This window comes from Xenia sp. Carnegie-2017, unplaced genomic scaffold, assembly GCF_021976095.1.
Source record: "Xenia sp. Carnegie-2017 unplaced genomic scaffold, XeniaSp_v1 HiC_scaffold_22, whole genome shotgun sequence".
Classification (NCBI taxonomy): domain Eukaryota; kingdom Metazoa; phylum Cnidaria; class Anthozoa; order Malacalcyonacea; family Xeniidae; genus Xenia; species Xenia sp. Carnegie-2017.
The window spans coordinates 3642274-3663736 of NW_025813485.1; the positions used below are offsets into that span (position 1 = coordinate 3642274).

The window sequence follows — 21463 nt, forward strand, 5'->3', positions numbered from 1 at the left end:
TAATAATGTTCAGTCTTGAAGTTATTAAACAATATCGCTGCCGTTGCACCTCATGAAATTCATCGAAAATAACAAAATAGAAATAGTTGATGCTAACTTATCCTTCTATTCGACATTCCCTGAACCACTTTCAGATTTACTAAAGGAAGTACGACGATTCTGGTGAGTCAGAATTGCTTGATTGTTCGCTAATGCCGTCAGATAATAACTTTTCCACTCTTCGTGATATTGTTTCGGTAGTGTAGTTGGTATTGACGACATTCTCACTCATAAGTTTAAATAGTTCGTTTAGTTTTGATTTTACTTCATCTTCTTTGCAATCTGCTGCCACTAATTTTAGTTCATCAACATGTTTTCTACAAAAATTATTGAAAAAAAATTTCTCAGTGAGCCAGAAATGTACATGGCAAATTAATCCTGGATAGAGTAAAATTGAACTTAAAAATAACTTTTAGTAATTTCATCATATTATTACTTCATATCCTGGCTACATTTAACATATCTTTACAGGCCCTTATGACTTTCTCTCCAATGAAATACATGTGATTTTTCCTCGCTCTTCCTTCCATTAGTTCAGCTTCGAGTGATGCCTTGCTTCTTTCTCGTGCACGAGTTCTGCATTTATGTGTTCAAGTTTAGAATAAACCTTAATCATAAAAAATTCAATTCATTATCATTTTCAATCTACAGAAATAATGAGCACTTTCATAAACCATTAGAAATGATTTTAGCAATGTAGAGAAGATTAGAGCTATATCTGCATCCTATTTAACTAATCATGTAACAGATTGTAAAGAATTGATGAAAAAAGAAATACGTAATACGTTTCTCTTTTTTTTCTCATGGAAACACAATATCTACGTAAATTGTCAAGCACCGTTGTCCCTGATTTGTAAAGAACACATTGTTCACACGAACAAATGGTTGATTTCACGTCTAAAAATTTAAGAAGGCATTAAAAGTATATTTATTGTTAACTTACATCTGCTAATTGCACTTTAACATCGTTCACTTCAAGACAAGTGGTGTATTTCTTTCTTTAGTCTGTGTGAAATAAAATTATATGAATGTTAAAAATGTTTCATGTTGCACATAAATAAAATGGTTTTCTTAACACGAGGATTCGATATTTGCAGCTTCACTATGCAATTTTCCAAAACCACACTCGTTGGTCGTACACGATACCACAGGTTAAAACCACTTTTCAATTTACTTCCCATGATGAATCACATATTTGTGTGTCATCAATATGACTACATACACATTTTTGTCCTCCCCATGATGAATCACATATTCATTGTGTCATCAATATGACTACATACTCATCCTTTGTCCTCCTCCATGATGAATCACATATTTGTGTGTCATCAATATGACTACATACACATACATTTTTGTCCTCCCCATGATGAATCAGATATTTGTGTGTCATCAATATGACTACATACACATCCTTTGTCCTCCCCATGATGAATCAGATATTTGTGTGTCATCAATATGACTACATACACATCCTTTGTCCTCCCCCCATGATGAATCACATATTCGTGTGTCATCAATATGACTACATACACATCCTTTGTCCTCCTTCCATTGATCAATGGCCATTTTCAGTTTACGTCTTGGACCCAGCCTGTTTGCAAATTGTTATGACGTGAAATTAAAATTTATGGTTATTTTATAGGGAGACTTTCATTCTATTTCAAGTAAATAAACTTTACTAAAATAAAACGTGCCAATTAATTAAATATTTTTAAAGTTTATAGTGAGCTATGATGCTGTAAAGGTTTTTAAAACCTCGCTCTATGAAAGCTTGTGATAATGCGCTGTAAAAGTTTTTGAAAGACTATTCAAAATGTGTTGTATTGATTTTGCTGGCTGTTTCAGCGTTACTATTGGTCATAAAATGCAGCTGACTGTTTTTCAGTGGTTTTATGCCACTGTTTGTTCCCTATATTGTCTGTAACACTACCTTGCAGGTGTCCTAAAGATTTGTCGAAAACCTGCTGAAATACTTTGGTCATGCTATATAAATATTTGTGTGTTCTATAGAAACCAATAATGTCAATGATCTGTTTTTCTTAATAAAACCGTACTTGGAAGCCGACTACGCCACAGTAGCTGCATTTTATATAGTGTAGCGTAGTCAGATCTCTGTGGAAATTTTCAATCATTCATTTGCTGAAAAACCTCTTGTTTTTACAATCAGTGAATGCAAAAATGTTCGCAAAGCGGGAGAAAACGTCGGAATACGTTACTCATTACATTTAAATAAAAAACTGCAACTTACACTATTCCAAGCTCCTTAAAATCTTCTTCCGTTGACGAAAGTAGTAAATCAAAGTCGATATGTGCATCTTTAAATGTTTTGACATATTTCTCCAAGCCTAAATCCTTTAAAAACGTCTGCAACGTGGGATGATTATAAGAAGAACGATGAAGAAAAAGATCAGCAGACATATACCTAGAAAATTTTTATGTGTTATTCCATGTTTCGCATTTGTTAAAGTTGTTATGAAGCTAAAAAATCACTCTTAGTTCAACTATTAGAGAAAATAAATAAGTTAGTCTGTAAAAATCTGTCGTTCCACACGTACTGTTGAAACATGCTGTCTACAGGCGTACCCAATGGTGTTCTATCAGAGTCAACAATCGTCGAATCTTTAAAACAAAATTTCATGTTAGTTAATTACACACACAAATATATACATATACACATGTCTGGATTAAAAAATTATTCATTACAATTAATGTATATTTCGTCATTGCCGACAAGTTAAAAAACATGTTAGGAAACAAAAAGTATGCAGCTACCAATAAAGTATTGAGAAAGACATTTAATAAAGGTTTTCTACAAAACAAAGTACAATAGAACAAATGAAATTTTGAGAGAAACTCGAAATCGCTTGAAACACTATTGCACTTCGTGTTCGTGTTTGCCCATTGCCACGCAATATCTCGTTTCTCCCAAACTCAAACATTCCAGGGTATTTTAATACTATATAGAATCAAGCTAGAATGTTTTCTATTTTTAATTATTAAACAATTGGAGAAGTAATTAACACATTTGGCAAATTCTCTGACAAGCATTTTGATATCATATACTGCTACAACTGCATAAAATTACTCAAGAAACATATTTTAAGTAAATTTTGTTATGTTTGTACTAAAAATTTACGAAAATAACCGAAAATGACCTATTCTAACAAAGACATAAGCACTCATTGGTAGATAATCAATTTTTTGGATTTACCTCCATATGATTTGCCCAAACTTTCCTCAACTGAATAATGTTTGTAAGGAGAACAAATTGGAATTCCACATGAGGGCATTATTGGTCTTTATAAAACAAAAATATTGTGTCATTTAAAGTTTACAAATAGTTTATCTAAAAGCTTGTTTATGTAATCTTGGATAAAGTTACAGCCTGAACCAGTGCTCCAGTTGAGACATATGCTCGGACAGGCCTGTGTCATAGCATAGGGGCTACTAGGAAATGCAACAACTTCTCTTTTTTAAAAAATGAAATTTTAAATCTAAAATTGCATAAAGGGAAAAGGCAAATGCATTTTAGAGACTCCAAAGTCCCAAATTCCAAATTTTTTGTAAATGGTTTTCTGGGGATCCTCGCTGTTGAAATGGCAAGGCACCTAATTAGCCAGTTTGCGCCTGATTTTGCAGAGTAAATAGACCTTAACAGTAAAAAACTTTTCTTCATAAAAGTAAAAGTTGAAATACAGTAAATAGGTAGCCGTGAGTTGATGTCTTCACATACATCACTACATGAAGTAAAAAAACACATGAATTAATAAGAAAATCAAATCAGCAAATAGTTAAGTTATCTTGTCATTTTTGATATTAATGAAATAATGAAAATTGATTAACTACAATCACAAAAAAAACAATGCTTACAATTTATTTGTGAGAATATCATCATAAAAATGATCTGGATTATGATCATTTAGCCACTGGTTGACCTTTTGATGTGGTTGTTTGGTATTGCCAATACAACTCAAATCTATAACATGTTTATTAAGAGTGACATTAAACCTCTAAGGACAACATTGAAAAGGAATTGTACAGTAGAACCCTGAAAACTGAAACTTGCTTAACATAAATCCTAGCAAACTCACAAGTTATTTCACAACTGCCCTTCCTTGGAGGGTCCTCAAGGTTGAAATTTTAAAGTCAAAAGTCTAAATTTCACTTAAATAACAAGAAATCATTATGAACAATTTGCCTCAATAGCATACAACTTTGATATCACTGATCAGCTTATGTACCCAGTTTGTACTTAAAACACAGATCATCTTGAATTATCTGTACATATGTGTCTTGCTTTGCTATAGCTCACAATTGTAAGCAAACAGTAAAACTTCCAAATGCTTTTATATTGACCTAATATTCAATATTGAAAAACACTCTTGCTAACTCTAACCTTCTTAAACATAAGCAATTTCCCATTTTCTTTGGGAGTTCAAGTTATCAGAGTTCTAATGTATGTCTGCGAATATAGAGAACTGCATTTTGAAAAGAGTTTATTAGTAAGCCTAGAAATACATGATTTGTGTTAAATTTATTTTACCTGTTTTATATCGAGACTTGATTTGATGATTGTCAATCATTTTCACTATTACATGAGAGTTACATTGCTCTGCCAAGTCTCTAGCAGTGTAACCTTGACTGGATAAAACTCCCAAATCAACATCCTATAAAAGACCAAATTCCACCAGAATTTAAAAAGACTCACATAACTTTGTTCAGTATGAAGATAGTGTTTGATGATCCACAACATTGCTACAAAATATCTGTAAGGTATAGCTTCTTGTAAGCAAGCATTGTATACTTACATGATCCAAAAATGCATTAAAAACAGCTTCATGTCCTTGTTTTGCTGCCTCCATAAATGGAGTGTAACCTGTTCCATTCTGCCTAAAATATTGTTAACATTTAAAATATATGACATTAGTTTGAATCTGTGCTTGAAAAATATCATGCATAGATAATTCAACCATAAACTGTGTCATGATCAATGTGCTGTTCATGCTGCACTAAAAACACATGTCAATAATAGTAGCATAAAAACAAACATTTGAAAACTTTTGTCCTAGCTTGTCAATACTCATGAGGGTTTACATTACGAAATAAGCAAAAATCAAAATACCTTATCAAAACATCTGCAGAAATACTTAGTAGATATTCAACAATTTTTGTCTGACCATGTTCAGCAGCATGGTATAAAGCAGTTTGGCCATGTCTGTCCCTTTGGTTGATTTGGGCTCTATTCTTAATAAAATATAAAAATATTTTGGAAGGATTTTGGTGATTATAACTATCTCTAATCTCTGAAAGCAATGTGGCTATGAGTTTCCTGTCTTGTGCAATAATGAATGAAACACAAAATTTACTGTCAACAAAAACACTCTTTGGCAAAAGTTTTCAAAACCCATCGTTTAATCCAAGTGCAAAAAGAGCATTTGAGTTGTCTTTTTTTTTAATTTCCGCTTTCCTATTACGCCGGTTAGGCCACATGACTTCATGCCCCAAATGAATTGAATTCTGTGAACACGTTAATAAAATATGTCATTGACTAGAAAATACTAAATTCATACACAATACACAGTAGGCAATTTTTACAAACAAGATCATAAATTCTAGAAAATGACAAATATAATAACTATATTAAATAAATTGTGCCTTTATAAAAAACAATTCAACAGTTTAAGTAAATTTCTTGATATAAAAAATCACTTTCTGTGATTGCCACCACATTTTGAATGTCAATAGCATTTCTTTCGAACAAAGAAACCAATCAAAGCAATTACACATGAAGACTATCAAATACTTTAAATATAACGTACTTTTATTAAAAATTTCACCAGATATATGTTGCCGGAAGATGAAGCCAGCATCAATGGCGTTCGACCATATTCTTTCTCTTCAAACAGAACATCAGCACCTTCACGGACGAGTAATTCGGTGATTTCATAATTCCCAATATAGCACACATACATCAATGGTGACCAGCCTCCTTCGTTTTTTATGTTAACAATATCAGTGCGCGAGTCATTTCTGAGCAATTGTTGAATGTATTCAAATTTGCCAACAGAGCAAGCAGTAAATAAGTCCAAATCAAAACTTTGCCTTCCGTAAAAGTTCCCAAAAAGTCATATGAATTTTCGGCTACAAGCTCCTTAGACGATCTAGAATTAATCATAGCTTCTAAAACCATATACGCACCAAAATATACCTCAGTATATCCAACCATATATCATCTGGCTCACCAAACTTTGACCATCGTGCGTAAGAGAAATTCATGCGCTTTCTACCACGTGATTTTTGCGTATTGCTTTACAAAGTTTGCGTGACCAGGTTAAATTAAATTAGCCGCGTTGCAAGCTGCCTAAATTTACTCTTCCGACTTTCTCAGTTCCTGTACGAAATACGACATGTATTCATTGGTATTTATTCATTTGTACAATACTATTTATCATTTTTAACACTTAGTTCTGACGCACGAAGAGCAACTTTTAACACATGATCTCTTCATAGTCGCTTAACACTTGTTAATGAAGAATTATCCAGCTCGCACTTGAAGTAGTATTGTTACAGTTGTGCAAAAGTTTTATGCAGTAGCATTGATCATGTGTTAAATTTCAATAGTATCAATTGAATGCTCTTCGTTGGTGATAACACCTTAAAGCATGAACAACTTACTACCCGTACCGTACATCTATGTCCGATTATAAAGAAACACCAATATTTTCTAAAAAACACGCTCTGCAATAAAGATATAAGTCATGATTTAATCCACAAAATTGAAATTAACCTTAGTGGTTTACCTATAGTCTTATAAAACTTAATAAAATATGCGATATTAAAGTTGGTATACTTGTCGGTGTATCTAGCTGTCGTCTAAGCAATTCTGGTAAAAAATTCCGGCTATAGTCGAACTAATTAATCGAGAGAACTTCTTGCTAAGCTAAAAGGGCCTGACAGTTACCATGACCATAGCTTTAGCCGGCACAAAATATAATCTTGTATAGCAGTTGAGTTCTAAGCTCGGGATCAAATACGGTAGGAAAAGCAATTTAATATTAAAAGGTTTCAAGGTTTACTTTGTAATGGTATCACCGTTGACCATTTCAAACAATTTTTTTTAGGTGCCAATCGGTGCCGGCCATGTGTAAAAGTAAAGAAGGCCAAGTTCAAGTTCATTTGGTAGCTCCAAATGATGACACTGAAATGATAAATGATTAATGATACACAGACTGATCTGTTGTCCTGCTGCTGCACGAACACTTCAATAACACTGGTCAACAGCAAATTTGGTGTCTCAGTTTTGTAAACTGATTTTGGACAATTTTGATGTGCTGAGTCCAAAAATAACACTATTTTTGCTGGGTCAGGTCGAGATTTTAAGCTATCGTTAATTTTCTATTTTTTAACTTTTAAATACCCGAGAAAGGTACAACAGAAGTACTAACCATTTACCTTTTAAAGTTCTATTATCTGAACAAATTTAAATTTTTTAGCACTAGCAATACAAAGAAGAAAGCATTTGAATAAGCAATTATTGATTGAATTTCAATTAGGGAGTTTAGGTTTTGCGATTATTATGGGATATTTAAAGATAAAATAAGGCTTTATTTAGCCCATACTGGAATTCATTGGTAAAACTTGTTAAAACACACCAACATATTAATGTAAGTAAAAAATAATAAAAAGTAGAAATAATAAAAATAAGCCAGATGTTTTTTGCTATGTTTGTGGTGAATACACACTTGCACCAAATCGCAATACTGTCACCAACTTTATCAAGCGCGTTTACTATGCATATTTTGGCATGAAGCTCGGCGATCAAGACAAAGTTGGGCACCTCACATGGTTTGCAAAAGATGCACAGAGCATATCCGTCAATGGATCAAAGGCACGCAAAGTCCATGAACTTTGGCATCCCTATGATTTGGCGAGAGCCTTAAATCATGCAACCGATTGCTACTTTTGTGCTATCAATGTCATGGGAATTAACAGAAAAAATCGCACAACACTGGAGTATCCCAATCTACCGTCAGCTATGCGCCCTACTCCTTATAGTGAAGAAATTCCCGTACTTGTATTTGAAGATACAAGTATTGAAGAAAGCAGTAGTAGCCAGGATGAAACTCAAAGCATTGCCACTACCGATGATGCATCCTTTCCCAATGACAATGATGAGCAGCCAAAATTGTTTTCCAAAAACGAACTAAACGATCTTGTTCGCGATTTAAATTTGCCAAAAGACTCTGCCGAACTTCTTGCATCTCGTTTAAAGGACAAGAACATGCTAAATGGTAAAGTTAAGGTAAGTTTCTTCCGTACAAGGCACCAGGAATTTTTAAGATATTTTGCTCAAGAAAAAGAATTAGTCTATCGCAATGACATTGTAGAGCTACTGAAACATCTCGGCGTACCTGAATACAAATCAGAGGACTGGCGACTTTTTATTGACAGCAGCAAAAGGTCCTTGAAATGTGTGTTGTTACACAATGGAAATCAATTTGCATCTGTGCCATTGGCACATTCGACAACATTAAAAGAACAGCATGAAGCAATTAAGTACGTCCTAGAAAAAATTTCTTATGACCAACATAAATGGCTGATTTGCGTTGACTTAAAAATGGTCAACTTCTTGCTTGGTCAACAGTCTGGATATACCAAATACCCATGCTTTTTATGCCTCTGGGATAGTAGAGATCGTACTCATCATTACGTGAAAAAAGAATGGCCAGTACGTGAAGAGCTTGCAAGTTGTAGAGCAAAAAATGTGATAAACAAGCCTCTAGTTGACAGGGGACGTATTTTATTTCCTCCACTGCACATAAAGTTCGGTTTGATAAGGCAATTCACTAAAACTTTGGATAAAGATGGACGGTGTTTTCAGTTTCGTTGTAAAACCTTCCCCAATTTGTCAACTGAAAAATTAAAAGCTGGTATTGATCCCGAAAATCTTGGCTCTTTAAGCGATGAGCAAGGAGAGCGCTTTCACCATGACTTAAGAGAAAGGTGGGACATGGTGATGATGGCGGACTTCTGTTGGAATTTAAAAAGAGATGTGGAAGCACCAAAACATTCGCAACAATCAAAAAAAACGAAAATTTAGACCGTAATAATGCAAACATTAAGTTTTCATTTTTAGTTACATGTACTGTACATGAAGTGTACATGATTCTTTCTTGGAATACTGCAATTTTATCATAAAAACTGACATTTTGTTTTGAAACATCTTGAAAACATGTAAATCTTGAAAACATTGTTTTAAAAAAATATAACTAAAGTCGCATAATTTTAAATTCAAATTTGCAAAAAAATTTGACCTCCGAGAGCAAAATGAATGTTATTTCTAGATTTAGCATAGCAAAAATATAGTAAATCTGTCAAAAAATATCAGACACCTTTTAAAAAGTTTCTTTTTGTTGACCAGTGTAATTAATAGACATGCACTTTGATCTGTGAATTAAATCTTTGTTTTTTTTAGCCGTTATGTTAGTCTGACTAGACTTTCAATTTTTAAAATACTTTCAACTAGCATAGTTTTATTTTTTTCCGATATAATGTTGCATATACTTCGGTACGTCTCCCCCCCCTGAAATCTACAAAACTCACTGACCTTAAAATTTTGGGGTAGAGTCCATGACAATGAGGTCCAATGAGGTCCAATGGGTTATTTGTCAATATTTAATTCAAAGCGTATGGTAACATGGGTAAAGCCACTGGAACGCTACCTGTCCCTGTTATATTGAAGCTGCTTATCTCCAGTTTTAGGTAAAACTCGGTTTTATATGAGAGATTTTATTTCTTAATTTGACGGTCGTATGGGGCAATTAAAAATCTCTGGCTCCTCTTGGGTAACCAAGAAATGGAGAAGAGAGGTTGCTACTAAATTGAAACATTGGCAGTTTAGACTGACAGCTGTATTAGATTTTAAATCGAATTATGTAGGCTAAATCTAATTTTAAAGGTAAAGAAACCAGAAATTAAATACATATAGTTTTACCTATATTAGGTTTCATCATTATAGACAAAGTCATCTTTTTTAAACTACAACATGCAGTACGACATTTACTATAAACACTAAAAACTACAGGTAACAAAGTTCAGACTATAAAACATTCAATTTTGCATGAAGATCAAAACAGCACTCATTAAACCTCAGAATCTTCGGACAGTTTATTTGCACCATGTCCTTCATCTAAGTCCATAACTTTCAACGCAATGTTGGTTTGTGAGTTTGAAATTGGTGCAACGGAAGCAGAACAACGAGGAAGACAGAAGTGTACTTCATTACAAAGCTGACGCTTCCAGACACTTGTTTATTCTGTGAGGATGTGGGCAAAGAGTGAACTGATTCCTTTTTAAGTTTGGTTAAGAGCTTCAGTTCTTTCATATGCTTTGCCTTTAACATGATTAATCTGTTCTTAAGATCTTTTAATTCCTCTTCATGTAATCGTTTGAAATCCTCTCGCAATATTTTGTACTTGGGATAAGAAGGTGCTTCACCTGGAGGGAAGAAAAGAGTGAAAATAGACAGTTGGATGAACTAAGAAAATCAGTGATCATTTAATACACATATATGGTCGTATATTAGCAACACGTGTAGGCTATATCAGCGTTAAAAAGTCAAAATAAATGAAAAAGCTCAGGCAACTCCTCTTTTCATAACAAAAAATTGCTCTCCGGAGAGAAAGATTAACTTTATCATTTTGCAAGTAGGTTCTATGAAAACTTACTTTGTAGTTGAAGTCAGACTTTGAAGCCTTGTAGTGGTATTTGTATTGCCAATACAATCCAGCCAAGAAACAGAACGCAAGCATTGAAAATATAATGACAATACTCAATCGAAAAGCTCGAGATGACACATCAAATAAACCGGATTTTATCGACGCCACTTCTTTTACTCTGTTGTTTTTCTATAAGACGAAAATACAATAGAATTGATTGGAAATGTTGTTGACAGTTCATCGAAATCTGCGTAACATTTTAGATTGAGAAAAGAGTTTCTAGATTGTCAGGGAGGGGACCAGTCTGGGAATTTTTGTCCTAAGTTTTCTCAATAATTCTGGCCATCGACAATACTTTCCTGTGAGCAAAAAATTAAAACTTGAATTATGTAATTTTTAATTTGAGAAGATTTTGAGTTGAGAAAATAACAGAATAGATTAAAATAAATAAAACATAAAAGCAAGAAGAATATATATTCTCGGTGTGCATGTTAAGTCACGGCCGCCACGTTGGTGGTTTAACACAAAGGTTTTCATGCTATTGTTGGCACCAGCCGGTGTGGGCAAACCACATTCTTTGATGATTCCCTGGAGGTTGGTTGTAATCCAAGAATTCCAAATAAAAATAAGATGGCTATAGTCCATTGTAAACTAGGTCCACAGTACATTGATGTTGTAAGTCGTCTATTGATGATTATCGTGAGTAATTTACCTGAGTTATTACATCAGTGTTATTTTGAATGATTTCAAATAATTCACTAGCTTTTGCTTTAAACCATTCCCTTATCATTGCGCTGACTCTTTCATTCTTCCCGATAAAACAATACCATATCCAGATGGATATTGGACCTGTCTATTCAATTTGATCTCACCACTACTAAACAAATCTTTTCTTGTCGCTGCAGCATACATATCCAGCAATGCACCGTCTACTTTAGCTTTCTTCAATGCTTCAATAACTTTGTCCACATTAGGATATCCTACCACTGGAACAAATTAGCATCAAAATTAGACGCAACATCTACATATTCATAAATTTCATGATGAAAACAAAACAAATGATAGTTTACTAGAACCCATGTATGCAAAAAAGTAATGAAACAGAATAAAATAAAAAACTTTTCTTACCCAGGCCATTTTCCGCACTGCACGACCGTACTCAGTCGAATTTTCTACAACTGCAATCTACGAGGTATCATTACAGATCAATATATCAAAAAAATGATTGAATTGTTACATACAAAGTTAGGTTTGAAAACTGTAGAAAAAAATCAAAAATGAAAAATTTGGGTATTGTAGCATATACATAGCCTAGAATTTGTGCAAAACTGTTTCTTTCATAACCCACCTTTGAACCGTAAATAGAGTAACGCTGTTCAACAAGGACCAAAGTAATCGAATTGACCATCCAACTGGTGAGTAATGTGATAATGACGTTACCAATTAATATCCAGATTATGGCAAAAAGCTTACCAGGTATTGTAACTGGCCGTCTATCACCATAACTAAAACAAACAAAATACTTAAGTAACGTCCAGAAGCATTCTTTAAAAACCGTTAGGATAAATCATTGCTCTATAGGTAATCATTCCTCAAATTTATTCCAGTGATTTTCAAAGTATTGGATAATAAACTAAATGTCACTTGTCAAAGTTTAAGCAAACATTCAACTCCAATATCCTATAGTCTAAAAACGTTAGCACTAACGTATAATTAGTTTTATAAACAATTTATCATAAAATATATAGCTAAGAGTTTTCCACCTAAACTATTTATCCAAATTATTTTGAAAAAAGTGCAATTTTCATCGGATTATAAATGTATTACTTTTTCTTTGGAGTTCTTATCTTTGTCTTCCAAATTGCATTATATCTGTCTAAGGTTGAAATTTATTTATCATACCCGACAGTGCTGGCTGAAATAAAAGCCCACCAAAATCCTTCCTTTACTCCTTTCACGAATGACAATGGAAAACTGTAAGGATTTGAAGAACGCTCCTAACAAGAAACATAAACAAACATATCGAAGAAGTGCAACATAAGCATTTTATGATTTGATTAATAAAATTAGGAAGAGATAAATAAACGTGCTTACCAATATCCAAATGATCATACCGGCAAGAATTGATAAAAGCAGAATAAAAGTAACAATGGAATGGACTCAACCGCAGCGTTCACAATAACATGAGCAGTTGATGGGGTTTTGACAGTAAAATAAACTGATCCAGTACTTTCTACGACTGAAACATATGGCTGAATACCACCATGATGTGTCAAATACTTATTTCCTTGAACAGGAAAACTGACGTCTACATCGTCATTGATATTATTCAAAAAATTCTGAAAACTTTCTTGATGGTACGAGTCGATTGCTCGACGTCTTCGAGAAGACGGTTGATTGCAGCCCGGACGGTAACAAGGTTTACTCTTACCATGACCATTTTTACAATCTCCACACATGTCAATTAAAAAATCGACTGTATGAGCAAATATACCTCCAGGACTCTCTATACTTTGGTCCGTATATGGAGGAATATTCCACCAATTAACTTTTATATATTCGGGACAATTGCAGGTACCTATAAAATCAATAATGTTGTTGAAACTTCAAGCTTTTCATTAAATTATCTGTAAATGTCACAGCAAACAAAGATGTTAAATAATGTGAAGTCCTTAGGTGATATTACATGTAAGACAAATTTAAGGATACTTTATCACGAAAGTTGAGAATGGAAGTCAAGAGCAAAAATAAAATCGACATTAAAAACAGTATAAACAACAATAAGGGCATCGTAGTAATTGCACAAGTGTACACTTACGTCCGTTCTTCAAATTACTTTTTGTTCCGTTTTTAATTGTGTAGCCAAATATTGTGATATCATAAGATGATCCAGGTGTAAGATTTTCTAAGTCTATTGAATCGCGATTGCCTCTGACACGGACTGTCTTCGTCACCCTTTCATTTAATTCCACATTTTGACCATTTAGATTGGTTGCTGTGTATTCAATATAGTATCCACGTATTATACCGTTTGCTTTATCCTCGGGATTTTATCCCATTGTAATTTTATAACTGAAATGGATACCATGGATGAAACTCTGATATTGGAAGGTGCTGCATCCGGTGCTACAAAATTTCAAATGCAGAAGTGATCATTCATAACGAGCAGCACAATGAGCTTTATTCCTTGAAGGATAATGTTGGTTGAAAACCTATACTCAGCATCAGTATGAATAACTTTATTCTACCCTTCTTGTTCTAGATCTTGGTTTATAAAAGCTGTGACCGCAAATGAACATACCATCTTCCTTAGTTCTCAATCGAAAACCATCGGGAGAATTCAATTGACCTATGCCTTTCGAATTTCTTGCACGCACCCAAATTGTATACTCCGTGTACTTTTCAAATTTGTCACATAGATGGGTCTATCCTTTTCACCGGGAGGAGCATCCACATAGCGTGTTGACTCATCCTTTGTTCTCTGAATTGCGACATTATAACCCAGCAGTATTCCATGAACGAAGTTGGAAGTAACGTTTGCCCAATCTACATAGATACTAGTCGAGGTTTCTACCTCGGCACGGACATTTTCAGGAGAGCGTCTTGGAACTAAATGTCAGAAAAGAAATTTGTAACTATACTTTTTATGGAAAATTTGGTAAATTTCATTTGGAAAGTAACTATTTCTACTATTTTTTAACATATATATGTAAAAAAAGTTTTTTAGATAATCCAAAAAACAAATCATATTTTTGGCCGGTTTTCTAATGGCACTTTTGTCTCAATTTATTTCATGCAAAAAAACAAACAATAAATAATAAAACTAAGCGTTTACTGTGTTCATCCGTACGAATTGTTAGCACTGCTTGTTTTCCAACTCAAATCTTGTGTATCCTCCAACTGAAATTTTATATTGCCAATAATAAAAAAGGCCAGTAATGTTGTATTCCGTTTCTTTTAAACGTATCGTCTCGCTTTTCGCATGTTTATAATTCAACGGGATGTAAGTAACTTCGTAGCCAAAAATACTCCATTTTAACAGAATTATTAAAGAGAACGCCATCTCAGATAGATACTTGATGAACTAGAGTTTCTTGCCTCAAAAACGTCGGGAGGATCGCGAGGAGCTAGAGAAGATTTCATGTTATGAGCCTCTTTACATAATTATATCAGCTTTATAACATTGTTTTTGGAATCACAAATCCAGCAATGCAATTTTGAGACGTATTTTCTGTTATCATAAAAGATCTGGTTCATCGGGTTCTATATTGAAAATGACACTTACTTCCTTCGTCGGTTCTCACATCAACTGAAAACGACGGTCCATGATCAATTTTATTATAGGCAGAGACGGAGACAGTGTACCATGTCCATTCAGACAAATTTTCAATGACAAGATGAAATATTTTTGATGAATTAAGAATTATATTTCCACTAGGACCACGAGAAGAGTTGTACGTTATATTGTAGCCAATTATAATACCATTTCTGAGTTTTGGGTCAACCTCCTGCCAGCTTACTTTCACGCTTGTAGAGCTTTCATTCCAGGCTGAGACGTTGTTTGGTGGCCCATCTGGTTCTACATAACAATAACTCATGCTCAATAAAGTTTTCAGAGAAAATTTATCAAACAAATAACTACAAAAGTAACTTATTGTTGTTGAGACGCATTCTTCGAATAACGATGAATTTGATGGTAGAAACCATTAAACCAGTGATGCTAATAAGGCCATCCCGATTACACTAATTCAGGGGGGTGGAGTTTAATTTTGTTGGCTTGCAGATGAATTTATATTGTTTGTAACGACATCTTCAAGCTCAAACTGCATTGTCGACAAACTATTCATTTGCAAACAAATAATCATTATAGAGAGGGAAGTATCACAACTGCTAAGCCCCAACCCCCGCAGCAAACCGTTGGCAACGCGTCTACAGCTAACGATGTTATTACTTCTCTTGCTCTTGAAAATAGAAAGGTTAATTGCATAAGCTCATTCAGACATTAAATTGCGTGTTTTAAAATAATATAGTTGCTTAATTCAGTTTTAACAAATAAACATAAGCTGAAACCCAAAGAAGAAATTATATGATTTCGATAAATCACAAAAATTAAAAAAAAAACTTACTACTTTCAGCGGTGAAGTATGTTTCCATTGGAGTAAATATTCCACAACCAGGAGATGTTTTAGCAGCTATTTGAATCGTGTGTTTTGAGTAAGGTCTAAAACCTTCCAATAATTTCATTTGTACAGAAGTATTATTTATGTGTATCATTTCATTATTATGATAAATACAATAACCGCGATGTATGCCGTGCAAATACTCGCTGTTAACACGATTCCACGAAATAATTAGTGATGATGTATTTGGAGAATGAACTTGTATTTCTGGAGCTCTGCTAGGCTCTGTAAATGAGAATTTGAAAATCAATAATTACAGAAACTAATAATAAAATTTTGTCAGCATCAAAGCAATAGTTTTGTTATAGTTAGGCAGGGGCAGTTCATCAACACAAATATCATGCAATCAAAGCCGATTAAAAGTCTATTCTGTACATATATATCAATCTTAAAGATAGATACAACGCTTGAAATCTTCAATAATTCAGTGATCAACAAGATAAGTGTTTGTTTACTCACTATCTTCTAACGTCCTCAACGTAGAAAAATTACTTGGTATTCCTGTGCCATTTTTTGTAGCCGGAGAAACTGTTATTTTGTAATTGGTGTATTTTTTGAGATTTTCTATTGTGAAATTTCCCTGATACGACGGAGGTTGTGAACTAGGAACAAATGACGCATGTCCATCCATCGTTCTATGAAAGATCATAATTCCTTCTACTATCTCCGTTTTTTCGGACAAAGTCCAGGTAACACGGATGCTGGTTGAAGTTAGAGACTCGGTTGTTATTTGCAGCTCGTTTGAATACACTAAAAGAAAATACGGTAAACAGAAAGTAAATAAAATGCTCCCTAGAGTGGGAAAATGGACTACCATAAATTCTCGCTTTAGCCCCGCTCCCATAAGCGCCGCACTCGGGATCCAGAAAAGTTATTTAGCATTGCTTCCGGTTGGGCGCCTTAACTGAGAAACTTTAGTGAGGCGCTTACTCACAATAGCTAGCGAAATATTAAGATAAGCCATATTATATCATATCATTTAAATACATTTTGATAGAGATATTTTTTTGGAGCAATAAAAATTTTAGGTGTGAAACTTTGGTTGAAAAATTTTAATAAGCGCCGCTCACACTTAAGCACCGATCCCGGATAAGCATTCGGAATCGGAAAATTAAATAAGCGCCGCGGCGTTTAAGCGAGCATATACAGTAAGAACAAAAGCTTTATAGTTTCGAAGAAGGGAGTAGCATTATGCAACATTTCAGTTTAAAATAAATCTTTAAAAATTTTCAGAAAATATTTATTCTTATAACTAAGAAAAGGGGCAGTAAGTGCATGGGTCAACCTACTATCACGTAAAAAATAACAAAAAAATAAGATTAATCTTAAGACATTAGATGAAAAAAAACAAGCGAACAAACACATTACCAACATCAGACTTCATGGACATTAAACTAATATTCCAGTAGCCGTGAAGTGTATGATCCAAAATATCCCGAAGAATTGGCAGCTGATCTCCATCTGAGAAGTTAAACCCAACAGTAACGACAAAATACGCTGTATTGTCTTCAAGGCTAAATTTAATGGATAAGCAAAGGTTTTATAATGATTTGACCATTAATTTATATGCAATGACTTCGTATGGTGAGAAAATATAGGTAATAAGAACTAGGTACATTAGTACAGTTATATTTAACATGTATGTATTAATTAATAATGGCTTTATATAAATTTGACGTCACAATCCCCAACCAAACATTTTCCGTTTCAAAAAAAAATGCACATGCGTGCTTGCATAAATATTGTATGTTTTCATTTACGTGAGATTATAATATCCGACCACAGGAGTAACATTTCCATATGATTCCACGATCTAAATATAATGAACAGATATGAAATAAAAAATTTCAAGAGAATTTCGTTCGTAAGAGGAGAACTTTGAAACCAAAAAGAGTTTCATAAACACATGTTGGTAAGTGAGATGGTATTTGAGAATATTTAAGCCATCGACAAAAATTGTTAGGAAACAATTGAAGTAAAATGCAACAAAGTCATGATCAATAAAGCATCTCTATTGCATTTTTAACATGTTACGAGTAATATGAATTACGTCATTATATTTTACCATAAATTATTGACTCAGCAACAAACAAACGACTCATAGAAATCTGAAGACTTCACTTACATATGACGCAAATTCTTTCTTAAAATTAGAATCGGATGATGTAACATTGCGAACAACTGTTTCAACCCGTACCAACACAGCTATAAAGTACATAATGTACACATAAATTCATTTACAGTCGAGTTACGACCGTGAAAACTTACGTAGAGATATTATGAAAAACAATGTTGAACTTACGTAAACATCCTTTACAATGTAACAATGGTGAACTTAAGTAAACATTCTTTACAATGTTACAATGGTGAACTTACGTAAACATTCTTTACAATGTTACAATGGTGAACTTACGTAAACATCCTTTACAATGTTACAATAATAAACTTACGTAAACATCCTTTACAATGTTACAATGTTGAACTTACGTAAATATCGCTACAATGTTACAGTGTTGAGCTTACATAAATATCCTTTACAATGTTACAGTGGTGAACTTACGTAAATATCCTTTACAATGTTACAATGGTGAACTTACGTAAATATCCTTTACAATGTTACAGTGTTGAGCTTACATAAATATCGCTTTACAATGTTACAGTGGTGAACTTACGTAAATATCCTTTACAATGTTACAATGGTGAACTTACGTAAATATCCTTTACAATGTTACAGTGTTGAGCTTACATAAATATCCTTTACAATGTTACAGTGGTGAACTTACGTAAATATCCTTTACAATGTTACAATGGTGAACTTACATAAACATCCTTTACTATGTTACAATGGTGAACTTACATAAACATCCTTTACAATGTTACAGTGGTGAACTTACGTAAATATCCTTTACAATGTTACAATGGTGAACTTACGTAAACATACTTTACAATGTTACAGTGTTGAGCTTACATAAATATCCTTTACAATGTTACAGTGGTGAACTTACGTAAATATCCTTTACAATGTTACAATGGTGAACTTACATAAACATCTTTACAATGTCACAATGTGGAACTTACGTAAACATCCTTTACTATGTTACAGTGGTGAACTTACGTAAACATCCTTTACAATGTTACAATGATGAACTTACGTAAACATCCTTTACAATGTTACAGTGGTGAACTTACGTAAACATCCTTTACAATGTTACAATGATGAACTTACGTAAACATCCTTTACAATGTTACAATGGTGAACTTACGTAAACATACTTTACAATGTTACAGTGTTGAGCTTACGTAAATATCCTTTACAATGTTACAGTGGTGAACTTACGCAAACATCCTTTACAATGTTACAATGGTGAACTTTCGTAAAATCCTTTACAATGTTACAGTGGTGAACTTACGCAAACATCCTTTACAATGTTACAATGGTGAACTTTCGTAAAAATCCTTTACAATGTTACAGTGGTGAACTTACGTAAACATCCTTTACAATGTTACAGTGGTGAACTTACGTAAACATCCTTTACAATGTTACAATGATGAACTTACGTAAACATCCTTTACAATGTTACAGTGGTGAACTTACGTAAACATCCTTTACAATGTTACAGTGGTGAACTTACGTAAATATCCTTTACAATGTTACAATGATGAACTTACATAAACATCCTTTACAATGTTACAATGATGAACTTACGTAAACATCCTTTACAATGTTACAGTGGTGAACTTACGTAAATATCCTTTACAATGTTACAGTGGTGAGCTTCCATAACATCCTTTACAATGTTACAATGATGAACTTACGTAAACATCCTACAATGTTACAATGGTGAACTTACGTAAATATCCTTTACAATGTTACAATGGTGAACTTACATCCTTTACAATGTTACAATGGTGAACTTACGTAAACATCCTTTACAATGTTACAATAATAAACTTACGTAAACATCCTTTACAATGTTACAATGTTGAACTTACGTAAACATTCTTTACAATGTTACAGTGGTGAACTTACGTAAACATTCTTTACAATGTTACAATGGTGAACTTACATAAACATCCTTTACAATGTTACAATGTGGAACTTACATAAACATCCTTTACAATGTTACAATGTGCAACTTACGCAAAGATCCTTTACAATGTTACAAAATTCAACATCCTTTACAATGTTAAAATAGTGAACTTACGGGGACATGTCAATTCGTTACAATAGTCAACTTCTTTAAAACAGTCTCCATAATTGTTACTTCCAGAAGTTTCATCACAAGAGCAATTTTTGCCACCATATTTCGGTGCTGGGTTAGTACAAGAACGAGTTCTTTCGGAAGAACCGTTATTACACGGTTTATTACAAAAGACCAGCTTGACCAAGATGACCAATTACCATGAACTGTCAAAACAGTGAAAGAAAAAAATCAACAACGTTTGCAGCTTGTTATAATATGCACATGTATTTTATTGAATCAATAGTTTCATTGATTATTTCACAAATGTATAAGCACCAGACTCATGACCAATAACCACAGTGAAAATTTTTTTCTTAGTCGCGTAAAAATGTTCCATCGATTTAGACTAGGTTCCAAAAACTGTTCTAATTAATAGACAATGGCTATAAACAATGTTTTTGAAGGTGTTTTCACAGTTGGAAATATTATGCAACAGAACCTCTGTAAAACATTGAATCTATCTTTACAAAATACTTCTTGTGTGGGGGGCTAAAGTCGCTTAAAAATTTTAAGAAAAATGAAAAAGATCAATTTAAAACAATCATCCGCTCACATGGCAGGAGTTTTCTTGGATTTTATTACAAATAAAATATTGCTTTTATCTTTGCATCTTGCAACAATTGAAATCAAAAACAAAGACATGACTACGAATCATCACAGATATAAGAGTAATTTTCAAATCATCAGATCACGCATTGCAGAGTCATTGATTTGCGCTGATATTCCCAAAATTAAAGCTTGCCATTACATTACAAAATATAATGAGCGTTTAAAAACGTCAACTTTCACTTCATTTATATAGTTTGTTGTTTACAATGGTAGTCAATGTATAAAAATAGTACATGATGTGTAAAAAAAGAACTTAATCAACTCATCTAAACTAGTTTCGACCATCTTTGCATATTCTGCGACTACATTCAGTGGTATGTTTTCGATGGAAAATAATTAATCGAAGTTCGTAGATCAAAATTATGTAAGTACATCAAGTCTATACAAGCTAGGAATAACGACGTAAATTAAATAACTCACTCGGACATGGATTAGGATTACAATTCTCCTCGTAAAGTTTGCGCCTTGACATTTCCTTCCTTTGTGCATCGGAGGTGTGCATGTTCTACTGCGATTTCTTGTACCATTTGCACACGTTTGCGAACACGCTGTCCAATTCGACCATTCGAGTATACACCATCAACTGAAAACATAAAATTAAACCCAGCTGTATTAAGGGATTAATCTTCAGGGATTTCTTTAGACAGGTTGATTATTTAATACAGGTCTT

General features: G+C 33.4%; 3 protein-coding genes and 1 long non-coding RNA gene across 4 annotated transcripts; all 4 read right to left on the reverse strand.

The window, feature by feature from the left end:
- Nucleotides 1-488: 488 nt before the first annotated feature.
- On the reverse strand, nt 489-6130 carry LOC124447302 (ankyrin-2-like). The gene is made up of 12 exons (XM_046998206.1): nt 5862-6130; nt 5165-5286; nt 4851-4932; nt 4586-4709; nt 3913-4018; nt 3753-3779; nt 3254-3339; nt 2598-2661; nt 2291-2464; nt 1573-1633; nt 983-1044; nt 489-646 (listed from the first exon to the last, which is right to left on the reverse strand). The coding sequence occupies exons 1-11, from the start codon at nt 6012-6014 to the stop codon at nt 1009-1011; spliced, it is 1035 nt and encodes a 344-aa protein (XP_046854162.1). The 5' UTR covers nt 6015-6130; the 3' UTR covers nt 489-646; nt 983-1008.
- Nucleotides 6131-10334: 4204 nt separating this feature from the next.
- LOC124447040 lies at nt 10335-11550 on the reverse strand. Its single transcript, XM_046997942.1, has 3 exons — nt 11473-11550; nt 10770-10949; nt 10335-10539 (listed from the first exon to the last, which is right to left on the reverse strand). Exons 1-3 carry the CDS (start codon nt 11548-11550, stop codon nt 10468-10470), a joined length of 330 nt encoding a protein of 109 aa, XP_046853898.1. The 3' UTR covers nt 10335-10467.
- A 106-nt stretch (nt 11551-11656) lies between these two features.
- Nucleotides 11657-20307, reverse strand: LOC124447041 (Down syndrome cell adhesion molecule-like protein 1 homolog). Its single transcript, XM_046997943.1, has 13 exons — nt 20146-20307; nt 18066-18145; nt 17701-17753; nt 17309-17454; nt 16400-16690; nt 15887-16165; nt 15046-15339; nt 14819-14887; nt 12855-12919; nt 12663-12757; nt 12109-12265; nt 11889-11945; nt 11657-11746 (listed from the first exon to the last, which is right to left on the reverse strand). The coding sequence occupies exons 4-13, from the start codon at nt 17328-17330 to the stop codon at nt 11741-11743; spliced, it is 1335 nt and encodes a 444-aa protein (XP_046853899.1). The 5' UTR covers nt 17331-17454; nt 17701-17753; nt 18066-18145; nt 20146-20307; the 3' UTR covers nt 11657-11740.
- LOC124447303 lies at nt 12960-14640 on the reverse strand. Its single transcript, XR_006948680.1, has 4 exons — nt 14596-14640; nt 14062-14369; nt 13579-13886; nt 12960-13338 (listed from the first exon to the last, which is right to left on the reverse strand). It is a non-coding gene; the product is annotated as an uncharacterized LOC124447303 (long non-coding RNA).
- Nucleotides 20308-21463: the final 1156 nt, after the last annotated feature.

Coding starts and splice junctions, on each gene's coding strand:
- LOC124447041 (XM_046997943.1), bottom strand. CDS start 17,330: ATGTCCATGAAGTCTGATGTTG. Junction 14,888..15,045: donor TGTGAGAACCGACGAAGGAA/GTAAGTGTCATT, acceptor AATCTTCTCTAG/CTCCTCGCGATCCTCCCGAC. Junction 11,946..12,108: donor ACTCTATTTACGGTTCAAAG/GTGGGTTATGAA, acceptor GATACCTCGTAG/ATTGCAGTTGTAGAAAATTC.
- LOC124447302 (XM_046998206.1), bottom strand. CDS start 6,014: ATGTATGTGTGCTATATTGGGAATTATGAAATCACCGAATTACTCGTC. Junction 5,287..5,861: donor TGGTGAAATTTTTAATAAAA/GTACGTTATATT, acceptor TATTTTATTAAG/AATAGAGCCCAAATCAACCA. Junction 4,710..4,850: donor TTAATGCATTTTTGGATCAT/GTAAGTATACAA, acceptor GGTCTTTTATAG/GATGTTGATTTGGGAGTTTT.
- LOC124447040 (XM_046997942.1), bottom strand. CDS start 11,550: ATGATAAGGGAATGGTTTAAAGCAAAAGCTAGTGAATTATTTGAAATC. Junction 10,950..11,472: donor ACACTGATGTAATAACTCAG/GTAAATTACTCA, acceptor TTCGTCTTATAG/AAAAACAACAGAGTAAAAGA. Junction 10,540..10,769: donor AGTCTGACTTCAACTACAAA/GTAAGTTTTCAT, acceptor TCTTCCCTCCAG/GTGAAGCACCTTCTTATCCC.